We start from the raw sequence: 20,154 nt of genomic DNA on the forward strand, positions 1-20,154 counted from the left end.
GAGAGAGAGTTAATTTAAGTAATTTTCATAAATCCTACAATGTTAAATTTGTTCTGCCTCTCCTGAAAAGGGTTCACATCTAAATACCTGGGTGAATTTCAAAGAGAGTTGAACTCTGTTGTCCTGAAGGACATGCGATCCAATAAGGACAACATCTCTGTCACAGTGTTGGCTGTGGACATTACCCGCAAAGAGAGTGAGTACAAGCAATTTGCAAAAGCTTATGTGCATTTGTTCACTGAATATAATTGTGTAAAGGAATTCTCTTTGATCACTTTTTTTGTGAACAGAGAAGGCTGATCCTACTTGCAAATCATGTGATGATGAATGTGCTTGGGAAGTGTCTATGCTTTTATCATGATTCTTGGATTTCAAATTCTTTTTTTTTTTTTTTTCATGCAGACATGTATGGTTACCATGGAAAAAACGTTCTGGATTTTTTGCGGATAACAATGGCGATGCCTCGTCTCATTGCCCCAGCAAAGAGGCTGCTGGAGCAGGGCTTCAAGTTTGGACCTTTCCCCACCCAGGTTTACCAGTCCTTTGAGGCCAACATAGATTTTGAGATACGGTGTGTGTTTGTGCATAACTGTAACGATTGAAACATCAAGGTTCTTTTTTGCAAATTATTATTGTATTATTGTAATTGGCTTTGTCATCGAAAGGCACGGCATTGTGTTGAATTTTAAGATGTAATTATTTAAAGTCTTAAAAGGTTGTGAAAATAGACATGACATTCATGTCTAAATTTAATTGTTTGCTCATAACTCACGCAATGAGCATAGAAGAAGGAATAGGCAACAATTATGACTAGAGACAATCATCAATTCAGCTGCATGAAACTGCACACAGAATGTTTTCTTGGCTCATGTAAACAGACACATTTTCTTGGACTCGCCACATTGTTATTTTCTGGCTACCTGCCTGTGTTGGCTGCTAGCTTAATGCAACCTGTGGTGCATGCAAGATAACCAAAGAAAACAGAAATGTGGAGATGCATCTAATAATTGTACGTTGTTATTTCTGTTACGATATGTATGTAACTCCAGAATATATTCATTCAAGATTCTTTTATTTAGGCAGTCAAACATTGTGTTTGTTCTTGCTTTTCTCAGGCTAAACTTGCTGTTCAGTTTTTAGTTCTCCTGAGGACTGCAATATTCTTATACTGTTGGGTCATTAAATATTACTTGTCTGCTGACGTGTACATAAGCATGGGCAACATGGAAATCTCACTAATTTTATTCCTGAATAATGTAGCTCTAGGTCATGAAGACATCAGGGGAATTTGTTGCAAATAACGATGTTAGTTTTTGTAAATATATTTCTCACAAACTGATGACTAAAAGCAACACTAAAGCCATTTTTCAGCTTAATGAGCCTCACTGTGTTGTCAGGTTTATGGTGGACAGTGATGTGGTGGGATGCTGCTGGATTGAACTTCCCAAAAGCAAGTACAGAGCGCGTGAAGAGAAGAGCATAGGGTGCACGGATGCTCGGTACCCCGGCAAGGTAGGTCCAGTTCACATCTTACATGTTGCATGACACAATCTGGCCTGTCACTAGAACAAATGGCTGTGATGCTAAAGGGGAATGCCTTTTGTATGAAATTGGTTCTGCATGCTTTAACCAACAGTGTACATGAATTCTCTCCTGCTTTCATCCTGCAGGAGTCCTTGTGTCAGTATGAGGTGGATGTGGGTTGGACAGATTTGATAAGGCACCCAGCAGAAGGAGACTGGCAAAGGATTGCACCGCTCAGGATCCTTAGCTTTGACATTGAGTGTGCCGGAAGAAAAGGTGGGTTTCTTTCTCGCTCATGTTCTTACTAAACAGCATGCAAACTTTTACCCTAACCTACTTTTTGTCTAGGAGGCCTCATCATACTTGATGAGATTGAGTCTGGTGTCAACTCTTTTCTTTCCAGGAATCTTCCCAGAAGCAGACAAAGACCCTGTGATTCAGATAGCATCTATGGTGCAGCGGCAGGGTGAGACGGAGCCCTTCATTCGCACTGTGTTCACCCTCCAGTCCTGCGCCAGCATCGTAGGCTCTCAGATATTGTGCTTTACACAGGAGAAACAGTTACTGCAGGTAAAAACACTGGCTCCAGTAAGACATTGAAAACATTAATATTTTGACATGTTTTCCTTGCTCCCTTTTTTAATGTTTTGTTGGTCATCTGCCGTGTCATTATGTTTCTGTTTACATCTCTGTGAGCAGAGCTGGGCAGAGTTTTTGAGGACGGTGGACCCAGACATCATCACTGGTTACAACATCCAAAATTTTGACTTTCCCTACTTGATCGACAGGGCAGCTGCTTTAAAGGTTAGATGGAGGCACATTCGTCTACTACTTACTGTACGTGCAATACCAAGGCCTAAAATCACCAGATTAAGAGTACTGCACATAAAGACTTAAGCATGTAGTAATGTATTTGTATTAAATACTTTAGATATTCCCTTTCTCCTTGGTGTAAGACATTCCTGTTCCCCCTTTTTACTTAAAAAAACACATTCTTTGTTTTCAGGTGAATTTCTTTCCTTACCTCGGCCGAGTGCGAGGCATCAAGACAGTCTTGCGAGAACTAAACTTCCAAAGCAAGCAGATGGGCCGCAGAGAGAACAAGAGCATTAACATGGAGGGCCGGGTTCAGTTTGATCTCCTGCAGGTCAGCTTCAACGGCAGCAACAGCAATCATAACTTTAACATTATTTAAGTTACACAGTTAGAATTTATTGCATTGCTTGTGTAAACGCATTTTCTGGAAAACACACTGCACACAGTCTAATTGGTGTGTTTCTCTCAGGTTCTTCTCAGGGACTATAAACTGCGCTCATACACACTAAACGCAGTGAGCTTCCACTTCCTGCAAGAGCAGAAAGAGGATGTGCAGCACTCCATCATCACTGATCTGCAGGTAAAGCACAAACCAGTGACCTTGTTGCATCTCAAAGGGAGCTGTTATCATTAAGAGTTCAGCAGATTAAAATAGTCTTCCCCCTTTTTCTTCTAATCCCAGAATGGCAATGAACAAACACGTCGTCGGTTGGCCGTCTACTGCCTGAAAGACGCCTACCTCCCACTGCGCTTGCTGCAGAAGCTGATGTGTGTGATTAACTACATGGAGATGGCCAGAGTGACAGGTGTGCCTCTCACCTACCTGTTATCAAGGGGACAGCAGATCAAAGTTGTCTCTCAGCTGCTGCGACAGGTAACAAAGTCAAACACGTGGCACATTTACTGTGTGTGTTACGTGCGGATTTAAAGATGACAACTGAAAGTGTCTTCATGTTTAGGCCATGAAACAGGACCTGGTCATGCCTGTTGTAAAAGCAGGAGGAGGAGAAGACTACACTGGAGCAACTGTCATTGAGCCAGAGAAAGGGTATGTATATTGGTTTATGTTAGTGTATGACTTCTCTCTTCTCTTGGTGTTGATGGTCTGGTACGGCAAGCTTCTCATCACCACCGTCTTCTCTGTACAGGTATTACAGCGTCCCTATTGCCACCCTGGATTTCTCCTCCTTGTATCCGTCCATCATGATGGCTCACAATCTGTGCTACACCACCCTGCTGCAGAAAGGCTCAGCAGAGAGACAGGGGTCAGCAGTTCTTTTTAAATGTGTAGTTATATCTAAAGTCCACAAGAACTTAGTTTTGGTTTGCTTTGGTTTCTCTATATTTTTTGTCTTATTGGATCCGAATAAACCTTTTTCATGAAATTGTTTGCTGAATTCATCCCACTTTCTTACAGTAAGTGTTATGAGCTAAATGTGACTTGTCGGATATGTTTAACCAGCCTACAGGCTTCTTTTGGTTGTAAAATTTGACCTGAAACATATAGACACAATGACATGGCTTTTCAGATCTTTATTCTTCATTGATTTTTTTTTTCTTTCTTAATGGCTTATAAAAGAAATACTTAAATGTTTTTTATATAACTTGTATCAAAAATAATTAACTAATATCTGAAGAGGTTTATCAAAATAATGAGCTAATATCTGAAGTGTTTGTGTCTTTAGCCTCTCACCAGAGGACTTCATCAAGACTCCGACTGGTGATATGTTTGTGAAGAGCTCTGTGAGGAAAGGACTTCTACCTGAGATTCTGGAGAATCTGCTTTCTGCCAGGAAGAGGTTTTAATTATTTAAATAATCACAAAATCAAACTGAAAAATGAACTGGAGAGAAAAAGTTAGCAATTCTGTAGATGGCTTCAGTCCCACTGTACCTTAAAATGGAACTTGCTGCTAAGCCTAGATATATAAAATAGATGGTTTTGCTCTGCCCATAAATCAGCATTCCTTCTCAACTTTCCATCCCATCTGTCCACAGGGCCAAAACAGAGCTAAAGAAGGAGACTGACCCTTTCAAGAGGCAGGTGCTGGATGGCCGACAACTCGCACTCAAAATCAGCGCAAACTCCGTCTATGGCTTCACAGGTGCTCAGGTGGGCAAGCTGCCCTGCCTAGAGATCTCACAGGTGAGCGCTTGACTGTGTGTCTCACACTAGTTTTAAAGTCCAACTGAATTTACATAGTTTTTTTTGTGTCTGTAACAGTATACATATCTGCTGTGTAAGTTACATGTCCTGTGTTCTCCTTTTTCACGCTTTGTTTTTTTTTTTACCAAAAAGGGGGAAATTTATAAATATTTGTTTGGTTTTCTCATGATGGCCTCTAGTTTTGCATTAATTCAATGTGATACCTTTTAGATATAGGTCAGCCTGCTAAAACACAGAAGACTCTGAATAACGACCCACATAAGCTTTCCTGCTAATCTCTTATCTAACTAACACGTCCTGCACCTTAGCTGGTTGAACAAGCAAACAAACAAACAAACAGACAGAAAAGTTTACTGGTAAAAAGTGCACTGCTGACATCAGTTTGCGTGCTAGATAGCTAACTAGCTGCTCAGCTGCAGTGCATTAAACGGCATGTAAATGTCACTTTGGTTTGGTTAGTTGCTGGTGTGGTCCTTAGTCTTCAATACAACTAATACCAGGCTGTCATTTAGCATATTAAATGTTTGCAGTTCTGGCCCAACCCAACTGTATTACTGGATGCTGTCCCCATTTCACTTGTCTTCATTCTTTTCACTGTTCGGCACAGATGGGAAGTCAGGGCACAGACAAAGATGTAGAGCAAACATAATTGTTGCAATAGAAACCACAGAACAGGTGGAAATCACATAGTGTGTAAAGATGAACCGCAGCAGGCTGTGTTTCTTGATGTTTTGTGGAGTGTTTACTTACTTAGTTACATTCTCTGAGAGAGCTAAGAAGATAACTGCTTCCTTCTACATGAGCCATTTTGGGATAAAATGCCTTGGTTAATGGCTAATATTTTCCCCAGAGATTAAAGGTCATGGTCTGCTATGTGTCTGATGTTTTTGTTCCTTGGCCAATGGAAGTGCATTCTAACAGCACAGATCATTTAGTGAAGAACTTATTTAAATCCTTTTTTTCTCATGTAGAGTGTCACAGGTTTTGGAAGACAAATGATTGAGCAAACTAAACAGTTGGTGGAGTCCAAGTACAACATTTCCAATGGTTACCAAGGTGATGCCAAGGTGAGAATTGCATGTAGTTACGCCCCACCAATACTGACCAAAACTCCTTTCCTTTTAACATTACATTTTGTTAACATATCAGCTTAGTATACTGTGGATTATAAAATACTTGAGCTGACTAAAAGTATGGAACCTACTATCTGATGTTTTCAATGGACCTCCTTTGTGTAAATGTTGTCTAAATGTTTTTATTTGTATCTTTTATAGGTAATTTATGGGGACACAGATTCCGTCATGGTTAAGCTTGGAGTAGCTACGGTGAGGGAGGCTATGGATATTGGGACGGAGGCAGCAGAGTGGGTATCGTCCCATTTCACACCGCCCATCAAACTGGAGTTTGAGAAGGTACCATTTCAGTCCACTGGATTTATCAAAGCACTTGTCCCAGTAATTTGACACATCTGTGGAAGTTGTTGATTGAGCTCTTGAGTTTGTATTTGAGAATCAGCTAACTAGTTCATAATGTAAGAGCCAAGATTTGGGACCACAGGAGAGTTGAAGCATCCTCCCAGCTAATTGGAGCTCATATGTGTCACTTATGTCGCACCTGTTTGCGCTACCTTTTAACCCTTGTTAACCTGGATTCTGATGTTTTAAAGTGTTTGTCTCCCTGGGATGTATTTTGGTTGGACTGATTTTACACTTGTTATTAATGTATTTGACATTGACCCTGTTCAGCACTTTGGTCAACTGTTGTTGTTTTTAAATGTGCTATATAAATAAAATTGACATTGACATCCTCAGGTGTACTACCCATACCTGCTGATCAACAAGAAGCGCTACGCTGGCCTCTATTTCTCCGCCAGTTCAGACACACATGACAAGATGGACTGTAAAGGCATTGAGACTGTCCGCAGAGACAACTGCCCTCTGGTGGCTAACCTCATCAACACCTGTCTGCAGAGAATCCTCATAGACAGGTACACACACGTTCTGTAAATAATGCATTATGAAGTTATCCAGTGATTTCAATCATTTTCATAATTTCATCTTTAATTTAATTTTTAATTTTCAGTTTCAATTTTTGGTGCCCAAAAAGATCTAAACTTATTTTTAGATGCTGAATCTTTACCATGCTATGAGTGGTTAATTTGTTTCACAGCTGATGTGATGTTTCATCAGGGATCCCCAGGGGGCTGTGGCTCATGCTAAAGAAGTGATCTCAGACCTACTATGCAACCGTATCGACATCAGCCAGCTTGTCATCACCAAGGAGCTAACGCGTACCGCTCAGGAGTATGCAGGCAAACAGGCACACGTGGAGCTGGCCGAGAGGTCTGTGACCACGCCCCAAGACATCTCATTTCAACTTATACTCCATGGGAAAATGTTTGTGTGTGATATGGGTGAGCTGACCCATTACTGACACACAAATTGATGTTTTACAGGATGAAGAAAAGAGATGCTGGCAGCGCCCCGAACTTAGGAGACCGAGTTCCATACGTCATTATTAAGGCTGCAAAGGGAGTAGCAGCATACATGAAGTCAGAGGTCTGTGGTGTCCTCTGTCATTGTCTGTTTATAATTAGATTTTATTTGTGCATCCCCTTTTTTTAACAATACATGCTTAATCCCAAGGGTAATCCTATCCTTCCACATGTTGCTTTAGGACCCAATCTTTGTGCTGGAGAACAACATTCCTATAGACACACAATACTACCTGGAGCAGCAGCTGTCCAAACCCCTGCTGAGAATATTTGAGCCGATCCTGGGAGAGAGCAAGGCAGAGAACATCCTGCTCAGTAAGTTTGACATTCACATCACAGTCTTGTTAATACAATGTAGTATTTCTAGTAGCTGGCACTTGTTTTCCTCACATATTTGCATATTAGTTTAATGTTGAGTTGTTAGTTGATTCATGCAAAGTTACTTTTAAGATAAAACTTTAAGATACCAAAAAATGATTAATTAAGTAATCTATAATTTTAGTAATCTATAAAATATTTGATTATCAAAACGAACACAGTTTATCTTTCTGTGTATTATGCAGAAGTCTAATGGTTAATATGTAACATTACCAACATTATAACAAGTGTCAAAGCTGCACAGTTGAACCATGAATCTTAGAAACAACATTAGTGTCCCAAAAGTATAATATAGATTTGCTAGTTATGTTTTCTTCTCAAGCTTTGAAACTAAACATTGCTGTTGACTTCCTGCTGTCTTTCAGAGGGTGACCACACGCGCTGCAAGACTGTGTTGACCTCGAAGATCGGTGGCCTCATGGCATTTGCTCAGAAGAGAAGCACCTGCATTGGCTGCAAAGCTGTGCTCAAGACAGATGGTGTGTGCTCACATTTCTAAGAATTTTTTTCCTAATATCCACCTAATGAGGTTAGGTACCACATTTTGGGTGGGAGCGGCTTTATATTAGTGACATCTAACATGTGTGTCATTGCAGCGGCTGTGTGCGATTTCTGTAGGAAGAAGGAGTCTGAACTGTACCAAAAAGAGGTAGGCAAAATCCCAGATGACTTCTTATGTTGGTTTTCATCACTAACAGGGCTACGTTTGTTTGGTTAAAGTACCAGGTCTGACAATATTTGAAGAAAAACTTAAATGTCTTATTTATAATCAATGGTTGTCTTAGAGGTAATCATCGTATCGCTCTCTGGCGGCTCCTCACAGCTCATGGATTTTGATATCAAATGTAATTGTTGCTGCTAGTGTGCTGTTCCAGTAAAACAGAACTCATCAAACTGTTTTTAAGAATTACAGGGTTAATATCTGAAAACGTGCCCAATGAGTTTCTAACATTTAGATTGTTAATTACAGATCTTTCACCTCAGCACACTGGAGGAGCGCTTCTCTCGCCTGTGGACTCAGTGTCAGCGTTGTCAGGGCTCCCTCCATGAGGATGTGCTCTGTACCAGGTACATATACAGTACATGTGTGGAGATACTTATTAGAACTGTTTACTGCAGAATTGTGGCTGAGCACACAGTAACACTGTCCCTCCTGACTCCCCTACAGTCGGGATTGTCCCATCTTTTATATGAGAAAGAAGGTCCAGAAAGATTTGGATGACCAGAGTAAGCTGGTGGATCGTTTTGGATGGTGAGAGGCGCACACACGCTCAATCCTTATGTGCCTCATTTCAGATGACCATGATCTCACTTTATTTTTTTTATGTCTTTGGGTGCTTGTATAAATGCATGTATATCACACTATTTCTATGTTTTTCTATAATTGTTTTTGTATAATAAAATCAAAAATTAATCTATTCTCGTATCTTATTTAAAAATTCAATTTTATTTATAGGGTTAAATCATAACCTATCTCAAGACAGATAGTAGGTGTAGACCCCACTATAACTAGAAATAGTTGTAGTTTATGGCGTAGCAGGGCACTGTATTGGAAGTGGCTCAACACAGGATGCTGAAACCCACACCATGCAGTAAGTGTACATGGGCATAGAGGTTTACGGTGTTTGTAAATTCCCTTATCTTAACATCAAAGTAAAAGTGTAACATTTTCAGAAATGAAAAGAACTTAATTTCCATCTTCTTCAGCGGTATTGTCTGAGTCAGACCTCATCAAAAAACATCCCTACCACCACTGATGTGGCACCTCACAACAAAAACCCTAACAGTTGAATTTTAATGGCACAAACTGGATGTTTGTTCTTCTTGAAAATTATAAAAAGATGAGGTCCATCATTAATTACAAGCCAGATCTGGCATAAATCAAGCACATTCTCTACTTAGTTTGTGTGTGGGACAAGTTCTTCTTATGCATCTCTTTTTGATTTAACCTTTTGAAAACCTTACCAGTTAAGACCCACCTTGAAAAAAATAAAACAGACATTAAAGCTGAAGACATTTACTTGTCCATTACAGCAGAGTGCATTAAAGTGTTTACATCGCTGTCTGTGAGAAACTTGAACATTTTAGAATTACTCCATATAACAATGGAACAACATTAAGTTCAGATAAGAGGAAGCTGCTGGGTTAACACCATAGCAAAGTAGGAACCCTAAATAAATGGATTCACTTCTAAGCATGATGAAACTGAAGTTAGCTCATTAAACTTAGATATATTTTTTAGTAAATATGTGGACAGCAGTTTCTTAATGCAGACTTTTTTTAACTGAAGGATGTGGTTTATAATGCTACAAAAATAGAAATTTAACAATCCATGAAATGTAGGGTTACAGTAATTAGGAGGAAAAACACTGCTATAAAAAAAGAAAAAAAAAGAAATGCCCCAGTGAATATCCTTATCCAGCATGGTCAGATAACATGACTGTCGCTGTGTCTGTTAAACACTGGTTTCAGCATCAGTGTGGTTTAAATGTATGTAGTACCACATAACCACCAACTACACTGACTGACATAAAAACTGCATTGAAAGTGGACTTTGGAATAAAGTGTGATGGTGTGGAACAAACAGCAGGTTTGACACTTCAAACAAGTTAATGATGGGCGGCGGATCTCAACCCGTCATTGGACACAGCTCTCAGTCTGCTATTCCTCAGTTCCTGATACGACACTATATTCCTGAGTAAACTTTTTAAATGGCACAAACTAATGCTAAATTCTAAAATAAAACAAATAATAGGAAATGAATAAAGTGCACCTAGGAGTCTGGAACACAAATTTGTGGCTTTGTTACCATGGTGATCCTATCCTGTTACAGCCTTTTCATTGACAAATGCCCTTTGTGAAAAAAAAAAAAAATGGATGTTGCTGTTGTGTTTCAAGCGGCAGAGGACACACTAACCTATGAAAACGCATGCAGGGAAGACCACAATTTTTTCTCTCCAAACTTTCAAAAGGTTTTAACCAATCATCTGGAAGCAAAGCGTTTTCACATGTAAACAGTGCATATGTGACACTTTTTCTATGTTATTTGTGAAAAAAAAAAAAAAGGTAATCATCTTTACAGTCAAATCCAATATTTGTACCACAGACTGCAATTAAGTTTGCACAAATGCTGACCTTAACCCCCAAAAAAAAAGTCATTTTACAACTGCAGTTTCTAGTTATTTGGCTACTGAACAAAGCAAACTGAATTCACAGCGTTAAACAGACACTGCACATTGGATGAATAAATGGCATATACTGTAAGTGGAAACTGTGACAGCATAAAAAAATGGATTTTGCCATGTCTGCTTCCCTGTCTGGAGCTGTGCTGGACATCTCCAACACGACAGAGGGGGTGCAGTGTGTGTGAGCGTGAGCGTGAAACAAGTGCTGTAAGAGATGTGCTGGTGTGTGTGGTTTGCTATAGTATTGCGCAACGTCTCTGAGTGTTTTTCTTGCTCTTCTTGTTGCTGCGGTTGGTCTCCTTATATCTTCTAATCTCCCGTACCAGCGAATAGAAAGCTTCCTCCACACCCTGCAAGACAGAGAAATATTTTTACACAAAATTAAGATTAAAATTTGTCTAATGAAATTTTGGTAATTCTAAGTTTTATTTCAGACATTTGCAGATATTCACTCAAACGGGGCTCATGCATGCATTACTGCAAACGGAATACTGGTATTACCGCCTTTCCTACGTACCTGTCTGGTTTTGGCAGAAGTCTCGACAAATGGTACTCCGTAGCTTCGTGCCAGCTCCTGCGCCTGCCGCGACTCCACCGCGCGGGTACCCAGGTCGCTCTTATTGCCCACCAGCACCATAGGAACACTGTCACTGTCCTTCACCCTGTTGATCTGCTCTCTGGGGAGGAGACACACGCAACAGCACCTAAGAGACTGACGCCACCTTACTTTTATCTTTGCAGAACCCTAATATTTTCTAATATATTTCTCATAACTGCTTTATGTATTTGGATGAGTTCAAAAATGTGAACCTGACTCTAGTGTATTAACAGCCCCACAGAACTTGTGACCACACTAAGCATATCTAGATATGTGGTACAGATAATTACAAGAGCAGTTTCTGCTGATCTGGAAGCAGCCTTTGTAGTGCTAGACTGTCTGAACCAGCACAATACACTATCCTCAGCTGAATTACTGACCGTGCCAAGTAAAACACACACTATTTGAATAGATTATTATAACCATGACGATTATTATTATTATCATTATTATTATTCATCATCCCTTGTCCACAGTATTGTTTCCACTTCTTTCTTTTGGGATTTATTACTGATCCTGGTCTATGGTGGTGTGTACATGCGAGCCCAAAAGCATCTTTTACCTGTAGAGGTGAACGTCCTCAAAGGATTTGATGTTGTTGATTGCAAACACACAGAGGAAACCTTCTCCTGTCCTCATATACTGGTCCCTCATGGCGCTGTACTCCTCCTGACCTGCAGTGTCCAGGATGTCCAACAGACAAGTCTCTCCGTCAATCACCACCTGTTTTCTGTACGAGTCCTGTAAAACAGCATTGACATAATCATGCAGGCGTGACCAAACATGTCGACCAACAAGGAAAGGCAGTTTTATTTATATTGTACATTTTAGCAACAGGGCTATTCAAAGTGCTTTACATAAAACACTGAAAAGCAGTTGAAAACAATGAAAAACATGAATTAAAGACAATATAAAAAAACAGCTAAAATAGAATAAGACAGGTATGTAAAAAACAATAATGACAGTAACTGTGTAGTGTAAGAAATAAACAAGAACAGAGTTGCAGCGGACCTGAAGTATTCTGGGAGTTTGTTCCTTGATCCTTGATATATTGTTAAAGTGATATTAGGCTGACTTTGTAATTGTCTTAACGTGGCTTTTGAAATTCAGCTCTGAGTCCATGATTACACCAAAAAATCTCACAATGGATTGCATCATGTTATATCCTATGGTGTTTTTTATCGTCACACTGCTGTGTAGCAACAAGACCTTGCTGAGTGGAGAGTTTGGTAATCAATTTGCACAAATGTGTTTTAACACTGTTTAAAAACTGAGATTTACATCCAACATGTGTGCATTTTTAGGCGACAATGTGAGAAAAATAGATTGCTCAGCAGTGTTGTCACTTTTGATTTATATCTGTTAGTAAAAATTATTTGAAAACATCTTACATGAGAGCGGCCTGCTTTAATGGGTTCTACCAGGTTTGAGTTCAAATGAATTTCCAGAGGGTTCTAGCAGTTTCTCCACAGGTCTTCCCGTCTGATGTTGCTGTAGATTTGTGACCGCATGTGTTTGCTATGGTACCATTTTGCACAGTGACGCTTTAGTATACTGCATTTATTTGACTTATTGTTTTACAATTTACTTTGCAGATTAAGATTTTAGTTATAAACCATATGAATCGTTTACAAAACAAAATAAACTGCCCAGCAGTATATGAAGCAGTTGAAATGAGTTTTAACCTTGACCAGCTGAAAAATGAATAGTAATCATAATAATAATAATCATCTTCAAATGCAACGTATAATGATATGACTCTGACAGGAGCCATTCTGAATACTTTTGATATTTAACTATGTTTTGTGGGCAATACTTTTATAGATTGAATGTAAGTTTTTAATGCAGGACTGTTACTTAAAATGGAATATTTTCCCGTTTGTATTGCTACATTTACTTAATTTAGTTATTTAGTAGGCCAACATGTAGTGTCCATCCCACGTTTACTTATAAGATACCCCTTATTGTTGCACTGGCAAAACATTTTTTTGGGAGAAGAACATAACCTTACATATAAAATTAAACTACAAAGAAAGAACTTTGTCCTACCTTTAGCTTTATAAACAATTGTATATTAGAAGTGCTTCTTCTTCCACCAATTCTTACCACATAAGGGAGGCATCGTATCCTGTGTATCAGTTACTAACCACTAACACTCCACATATGATTTTGCTGGGATTGTCAAAAATTATCACAAATAGTTAAGAATAACTCACATTGTTGTGCACATAATACTGGCCGTGTAGTTCCGTGGTAAACTCTAGATTATGTTTTATTACATTTTACTTGATCCAGGACACTGTGTGTAATGGTAGCCTCTCACCTCGATGGTTGGATCGTATTCATCTACGAAGTGGTTCTGGATGAGCTGGATGGTGAGAGCGCTCTTCCCCACACCTCCTGCCCCAACCACCACAAGTTTGTACTCGGTCATACCTGGAAAGGATCAAAACCAGCAGTAGCCGTGATTTGAGATCGGATTAGCCGATTATCATGTGAACACGAACAAATCAGACCCTCTTCCTCCCTACGGTGACATGGCGAGGAGACTGACCTAGTTTTAAGTCGTTAACGTTACTTGTCTTTATGTTAAGTCTTCCTCATAATGACTGAATCGATATAAATTAGTGCTAGTGGTAGAAGTGGGAACTCTTTAAACGTACTTACCTTTATGTAGGGGTTATAACTCTCTGTGAAATGATAGCCGAGTTAACGAATGGATAAATGAGATTAGCTTGCTACATTACGTTAGCCTAAAACGATTTCCTTATTCAAAACTCTTGAAGACTAACTTCACGATCTATTCGCAACTTGTTTTCCTCACTAGAATTACGTGTGAAAATACAAACAAGTTTGTGAAGCTACTAGTAAAAATCTAACTTCATATAATGAATAAATTAAAGGCGTAAATCCGTGCAAGTTCCTATTTAGTCTATCGTGTCTCATTGAAAGGAGAGCGTTATCGCTTTAATCCCCTTCGTCAAACAACCAATGAACTGACGGCATGCAGACTGACGTCGTAACGATCCAATCAAAATGGAATTTTAACTTGTAGCCATGCCCAAAGTTATAAACTCTGTCCAATCGTCAACAGGAGTAGCCATAATTGGGCGTGACCAGATTTTTTTCTCAACCATATAAATCAACACTAATAAAAATAAGTAAGGGTATTCATACTCATGTAAGTACTAACTGAATCTTTATTATCAAACAGTTCCAAAGTCTATGAATGTATGCATCATGTAATACATTCCATTAAACATCTCTGCAGTAACTACCATCTTTGTAAATGTTATACTTGCATTTTATTGCAAAACTTATCACCGGAAGTGTCAGTATGGTCTGTTTCTAGACACTTACACCTGGGCGTAGTTACAAGCATAGACAGCTAAAGAAAGGTTAGAACTATATAGAATCAGCGCCCATCTTTATTATATATCTTTATAAAGGGCACTGTATGGAATGAGTGTCCACTGCCCTCCAGTGGCCACAGTACGCAACGAGAGTACTACATTTAAATTCATGGCTAATAATGCACAGTAATATTGGTCATTATTACAGTCTTTAACGATTGCTTACACGCTGAAATCAAGTATTAAACAATTATTAAAATCTTACACTCAATGAGCAAAACAATGGCTCAGGTGTGCACCACTATAAGCACAATGTCAGCCTCACACTTTTACCAAAGTAATACACAGAGTGATTTGCAAAAAAATGAAACACACTTCTATACATTAGACACAGAAGTACAGTTTAATCATAATTTCATTTCATTACAATTCCAAAGCACGGTCCACAATGACCACACATATGATCCATTCTGTGAAACACAGTCGTCAGGTGCGCAAACACATGACTGCTTAATTGTAGACACATCAATCAGGTTTAAGCACTATTAAAATGTAGCAGGTAGGTCTAGTATTTTGTAAGTTCTAGTACTGTTATACAGGTATGTATTTTTTTGTTCTTGTTTTTTTACTCTAATTGTAACCTGCACAAATACAGCATTTTTTGTTTGTCTGTTGTTTGCTGAGCAAACATTATTACACACACTTAGTAATGTAGTATGAAAACTGTTTTGTTGGGATTCTCCATGACATGTTAACTGATTTGGGTATCTGGAGAGAAATAAATTATATATTTTCCTCGGTCTGCAGCATTGGTCTTGTGTAGTGTTTGGTGAACTTGTATATTTGCACTTTCACTGTGTACTTTATTTACAGTACTCTAATCACTGAGAAGTAGAATTGCCAAAATGGTTTTATGTTATCAACAGCAATGTGTAACTGGTTAAAACATAATTAAGTCATATACAATGTGTGTTTCATTTGGTAACAACATGTTTTTTATAAATGAGTGTACAGGTTTTGCAAGAGTGTTGCATTTTGCAAATGTTCTGAGGTGTTCTGCTAATTTGGTGTGTGGCTGTGCTGGCTGGGTGGTGTTTTGAAATACGGGTTTCTGTTTTTAAACAGTGCTTAAGCAGTCGAAAAAAATAACAACTGTAAAATAAAACCGTGGTAACAATATGGTCAACTCACTATTTGAGCGAGTATTACATATTACCAATTATATCTAAAATGATAAGTTTGAATTTACTGTCCTCTAGGGGTCACATATAGGAAGTACAATATTCAATTAAAGATGTGGCTAATGCCTTAATGTGGCAAAACTGGGTTGATGGCACTATGGTGTAAGAAGAAAATGTGGAAATGGTTCTAATAATATATATTTAAAAAGTTGAATAACACCAACATTTTATGGAAGTTTATGTAAAAGCTGATGCCAAACTGACTTGCCGCTTTCAGTTTGGATGAATATGTATTTAAGGTTTTCAAAAAGTATGAATTACATTTACAGTTTGTGTGAAACTCTTGATGAATAAAAGATGTGAAACATTAAGGTTTGAATAAAGTGTAAATCTGTACATAAGACTTGAATATACATGGACTGCAGCTCAGGTGGTATACATAGCTGAAAAAGTGGGAAAGAAATGAAGGAAGCAACATAAAGAGTAAGAAATGAAAGACACATAGACAGAAAGATTTGGATAGACAGCCCCCGTTTTGACCTGGTGTTAAAATCCTGAGTGATAGGATCACAAGTAGACAGCTTTAAGTACAGGAGTAAATGCAATCAGGATGCTTTGAGGATGCAGTGAGATCCAATTATTTAGACCACATTTGGTTGTGCACTGGCAATATGGTCCAGAAATATAAATATAAAGTAAAAAGATTAGGGGCATATTAGAGATATGCATAGTTGGTATTATCTGCTTTTGTCCAGAAATGTTGAGAATGTTTTACAAGGGCTGTCAATGAAGGAATGCTTGTGGCTCTCGTGGCTATTTGTGGCTCTCGTCATTTGGAGGAACACAAGCCAGATTGCCTATCTGCAGCTATGATGGCTAAAAGCAGACAAGTACATCTACTTTATAAAAAGTTGCTTGAAAAAGTCATAACAAAGTCCTAGTATAGTATTTGGAAAAAAGGGATGAAAAGTTCATAGTGTAGTATGTGGAAAAAAAGTCATAAAAATTATAGTTTAGTATGGCAAAAAGTGCTGTTAAAAAGTCATAGTATAGTATGATGAAAACAGTTATAGTAAAGTGTGTCGAAAAAAGTCAAAGACTGTTTGGAAGAACATGCAAACTCCACACAATGTGATAACAGTGTAGTATATAAAAAAAAATCATAGTGTAGAATGTCATAGTATAGTATGTCAAAAAAGGGAAAAAGTCAGAAAAAAGACTGAAAGACTTATAGTGTTGTCTATAAAAACACAGAATAGTATGTCCAAAAAAGTGATAGTCATTCAGAATGTTGAACATTGTTGTAGTATGTCAGTGTCATTGTATAGTACAGTATGTCTAACAAAAGTAATAAAGAGTTATAGTGCAATATGTGGAAAAAGTCATAAAAAGGTCATAGTATAGAATGTTGAAAATGGTCATCGCAAAATCATGGAATAGTATGTTGAAAAAAGTGGTAAAAAAGTCATAGAATAGCATGTTAAAACAGTCATAATAAAGTCAAAGTATAGTTTGTCAAAAAAATACAAATGGTATTGTAGACAGAAAAAAGTAATTAAAACGCACAGTATAGTATACAAAGTCACTGAATAGTATGTAAAAAAAAAAGATGAAGTCATAGTATAGTTTGTCGCAAAAAGTGATAAAAGTCACAGTGTAATACGTCTAAAACGTAATAAAAAGTCATAGATTAGTATATCAAAAAAGTTGCATTATAGAATGACGATACAAATGATAAAAAAGTCATAGAAAAGTCATTGTATAGTATGTTGAAAAAAAGTGATGAAAAAGTCACAGTATAGTGTGTTAAAATAGTCATAAAAATGTGTATAGTATATCATTAAAAAGTCTTAGAATAGTATGTGGAAAAAGTCAGAAAAAGTCATAGTATAGTTCATCAAAAATTGTCAATGTGTAGTATATCAAAAAAGTCATTAAAAAGTCATAGTATGTCAAAATAAATCTTAAAAAAGTATGTTGATACAAGTCATAGAATTGTTTGTAAACAAACACAAAACATCATACTATAGTGGCTTGAAAAACTCATGTAAAAGTCTAGGATAATGTGTAAAAAAAAGTCACTGTATTGTATGTTGGAACAAGTCATAGTATAATATGTGGAAAAAAAGGCACAGAAACATCAGGGCAGATAGGTTTATTTGATCAATCAACATTTCTGTAATTGGGCCATTCCTAGCCTGAACACCCACAGGGAGAACATGCACACATTCCAAGCTCCAGGAATGGATGACCTGGATTCAATCCCAGAACCTTCTTGATGAGAGGCAGAACCGCTAACCACTGAGTCACTGTGTTCCCTAACGTCATTTGTTCTTGATGTTTAAAAAAGGCACAAAAGCATCATGTATAGTGTGTAGGAAAAAGTCATAATTTATTATGTTTAAAAAAATTGATGAAAAAGTCAGCACAAATTTGTATAGTAGATGTAGAAAAAAAACTTTACAAAAATCATAGCATGTTATAAAAAAGTCTCAGGATTGTTGACAAAAACGTGATTCATTCATAGAAAGTCATAGTATAGTTTATCAAAAATTGTCATTGTACAGTATATCAAAAAATGTCATAGTATAGTGCGTTGATAAAAGTGAAAAAAGTCAGAGTGCAGTGTAGAAAAAGAACACAAGAAACATCATAGTATAGTATGTTGAAAAAGTCGGAAAAAAGTCATAGTATGTTATGTTGACAAGTCATGAAAAAGTCATGGTATTGTATGTTAAAAAAGGCACAAAAACGACTTTTTTAATCACTTTTACTGATATAAAACATTTGAACTTTTTATGTAGTTTACCATGACTTTTTTTCAAAATACAATACTATGACTTTAATGACATTTTTTAACGTACTCTACTATCACTTTTTATGACTTTTTATGGCATTCTCTACAATAACATTTACACAAGTCTGGCAGCAGCTCAGTGCATGGGGAGTTGGATTTAGAAACAATTCGTCAAGGAGGCTTAATTGGTACATGGAAAGGTGTGAAATACAATTCTACATTTTTTGACGTACTATACTCTGACTTTTTTTAGTACGTTTTTTGACACACTATAACATGATTGTTTTTGTTACATTTTTTGACATATTATAATATGACTTTTTTACATGCTATACTATGACGTTTTGGGACTTTTTTTGGACATGCAATACTATAACTTTTTTCAACATACAATACTGTATTATTTTCGTGACTTTATTGATATACTATACTATGACTTTATTTTGTGAATTTTTTTCAACATTCTGTACTATGACTTTTTTATGACTTTTTTAAATGTTTTTTTGCTTTTTCAACATACTCTACCATGACTTTGTCACTTTTTTAACACATACTATTCTATGACTTTTTTCCAATGAACAACACTATGAATTTTTTATGACTTTTTTTGACTTAATAATTTTATTAAGTTAATAATTAACAATTTTCTAACTTTGTTTACATTCTACGACTTTTAAATACTTTTTGCGAGATACTACACTATGACTTTTTAATGACTTTTGTTCCACATACTATACCATGACTTTTTTGATATACTATACTATGATGTTTTTGTGCTTTTATTCAACATACAATACTATGATTTTTTCAACATACTATACTATGACTTGTTTTTGACTTTTTGACATACTATACAATGCAGTTTTTGTGACAACTCAGTTCCACAAGGAAGGAGTGAGGCAGGGACATACTATGACTTTGATGACATTTTCTGACTTACTATGTTTTATGGCAGTAGTATTAGGTAGTAGTAGCCTAGTAGGTAGGGCAGTTTTCGACCTACTACACTATGACTTTTTAAATGACTTTTGCTCCACAATTTGTTATAACTTTTTGGGACATACTATACTATGACGTTTTTTTTACTTTTTTTGACATCCCATACTATCACTTTTTTCAACACTGTGTTTAGTATTTCTATAAAAAGTCATGAAAAGTCATAGTACAGTATATCAAAAAAGTCATGGTACAGTATATCAAAAAAGTCATGAAATAGTCATAGCAAAGTGTGTCGAAAAATGTAATAGTATAGAATGTTGAAAAAAGTGTTAACAAGTCATTGTGCAGGATGTTGAAAAAATTAACTGTATAGCATGTCCAAAAAATATTCATTAAAAGGTAATATTATTGCATGATGGAAAAAGTCATAGTACATATTGAAAATGATCATAAAAAATAGTAGTAAAGTAAGCTTTAAAAAATTAATAAAAATCATGTTATCTTCAAAAAGTGATAAAGTCATGGTTTAGTATGTTGAAAATGATCATGTTATAGTATGTCTAAAAAAGCACAAAAACGTCATTGTGCAGTCATGTCAAAAAAGTCATTGTATTGGATGTCGAAAAAAGCACAAAAACATCATAGTATAGTATGTCAAAAAAGTCAGAAAAAAGTCATGGTATAGTATGTTGAAAAAAAATTTAAAAACATGGTACAGTATGT

The 20,154-nt window shown here is 37.0% G+C and overlaps 2 protein-coding genes across 3 annotated transcripts in view; one reads left to right on the plus strand and one right to left on the minus strand.

The window, feature by feature from the left end:
* The window catches only part of pold1 (polymerase (DNA directed), delta 1, catalytic subunit), an 11,545-nt gene extending 2,746 nt beyond the window's left edge, over positions 1–8,799 (plus strand). For both annotated transcript variants that reach the window (XM_034894992.1, XM_034894993.1), the window contains exons 5-27: positions 71–196; positions 403–571; positions 1,398–1,512; positions 1,671–1,800; positions 1,928–2,094; positions 2,224–2,328; positions 2,531–2,671; positions 2,810–2,920; positions 3,023–3,214; positions 3,300–3,388; positions 3,489–3,605; positions 4,026–4,139; positions 4,338–4,485; positions 5,478–5,573; positions 5,781–5,918; positions 6,318–6,493; positions 6,696–6,848; positions 6,962–7,064; positions 7,183–7,315; positions 7,744–7,857; positions 7,975–8,027; positions 8,349–8,446; positions 8,547–8,799. In XM_034894992.1, coding sequence (XP_034750883.1) covers positions 71–196; positions 403–571; positions 1,398–1,512; positions 1,671–1,800; positions 1,928–2,094; positions 2,224–2,328; positions 2,531–2,671; positions 2,810–2,920; positions 3,023–3,214; positions 3,300–3,388; positions 3,489–3,605; positions 4,026–4,139; positions 4,338–4,485; positions 5,478–5,573; positions 5,781–5,918; positions 6,318–6,493; positions 6,696–6,848; positions 6,962–7,064; positions 7,183–7,315; positions 7,744–7,857; positions 7,975–8,027; positions 8,349–8,446; positions 8,547–8,634 — 2,876 coding nt within the window. In that variant the 3' untranslated portion in view covers positions 8,635–8,799. The remainder of the gene's footprint in view (positions 1–70; positions 197–402; positions 572–1,397; positions 1,513–1,670; positions 1,801–1,927; positions 2,095–2,223; positions 2,329–2,530; positions 2,672–2,809; positions 2,921–3,022; positions 3,215–3,299; positions 3,389–3,488; positions 3,606–4,025; positions 4,140–4,337; positions 4,486–5,477; positions 5,574–5,780; positions 5,919–6,317; positions 6,494–6,695; positions 6,849–6,961; positions 7,065–7,182; positions 7,316–7,743; positions 7,858–7,974; positions 8,028–8,348; positions 8,447–8,546) is intronic.
* A 1,636-nt stretch (positions 8,800–10,435) lies between these two features.
* zgc:55558 (uncharacterized protein LOC393228 homolog) lies at positions 10,436–14,131 on the minus strand. The gene is made up of 5 exons (XM_034894940.1): positions 13,829–14,131; positions 13,485–13,597; positions 11,724–11,902; positions 11,081–11,240; positions 10,436–10,913 (listed from the first exon to the last, which is right to left on the minus strand). The coding sequence occupies exons 2-5, from the start codon at positions 13,593–13,595 to the stop codon at positions 10,800–10,802; spliced, it is 564 nt and encodes a 187-aa protein (XP_034750831.1). The 5' UTR covers positions 13,596–13,597; positions 13,829–14,131; the 3' UTR covers positions 10,436–10,799.
* Between the last annotated feature and the right edge of the window lie 6,023 nt (positions 14,132–20,154).

The sequence above is a fragment of the Etheostoma cragini genome, chromosome 15 (genome assembly GCF_013103735.1).
Source record: "Etheostoma cragini isolate CJK2018 chromosome 15, CSU_Ecrag_1.0, whole genome shotgun sequence".
Classification (NCBI taxonomy): Eukaryota; Metazoa; Chordata; class Actinopteri; order Perciformes; family Percidae; genus Etheostoma; species Etheostoma cragini.

Coding starts and splice junctions, on each gene's coding strand:
- zgc:55558 (XM_034894940.1), bottom strand. CDS start 13,595: ATGACCGAGTACAAACTTGTGGTGGTTGGGGCAGGAGGTGTGGGGAAG. Junction 11,903..13,484: donor AATACGATCCAACCATCGAG/GTGAGAGGCTAC, acceptor GCTGTTTTACAG/GACTCGTACAGAAAACAGGT. Junction 11,241..11,723: donor GAGGACGTTCACCTCTACAG/GTAAAAGATGCT, acceptor TCTCCTCCCCAG/AGAGCAGATCAACAGGGTGA.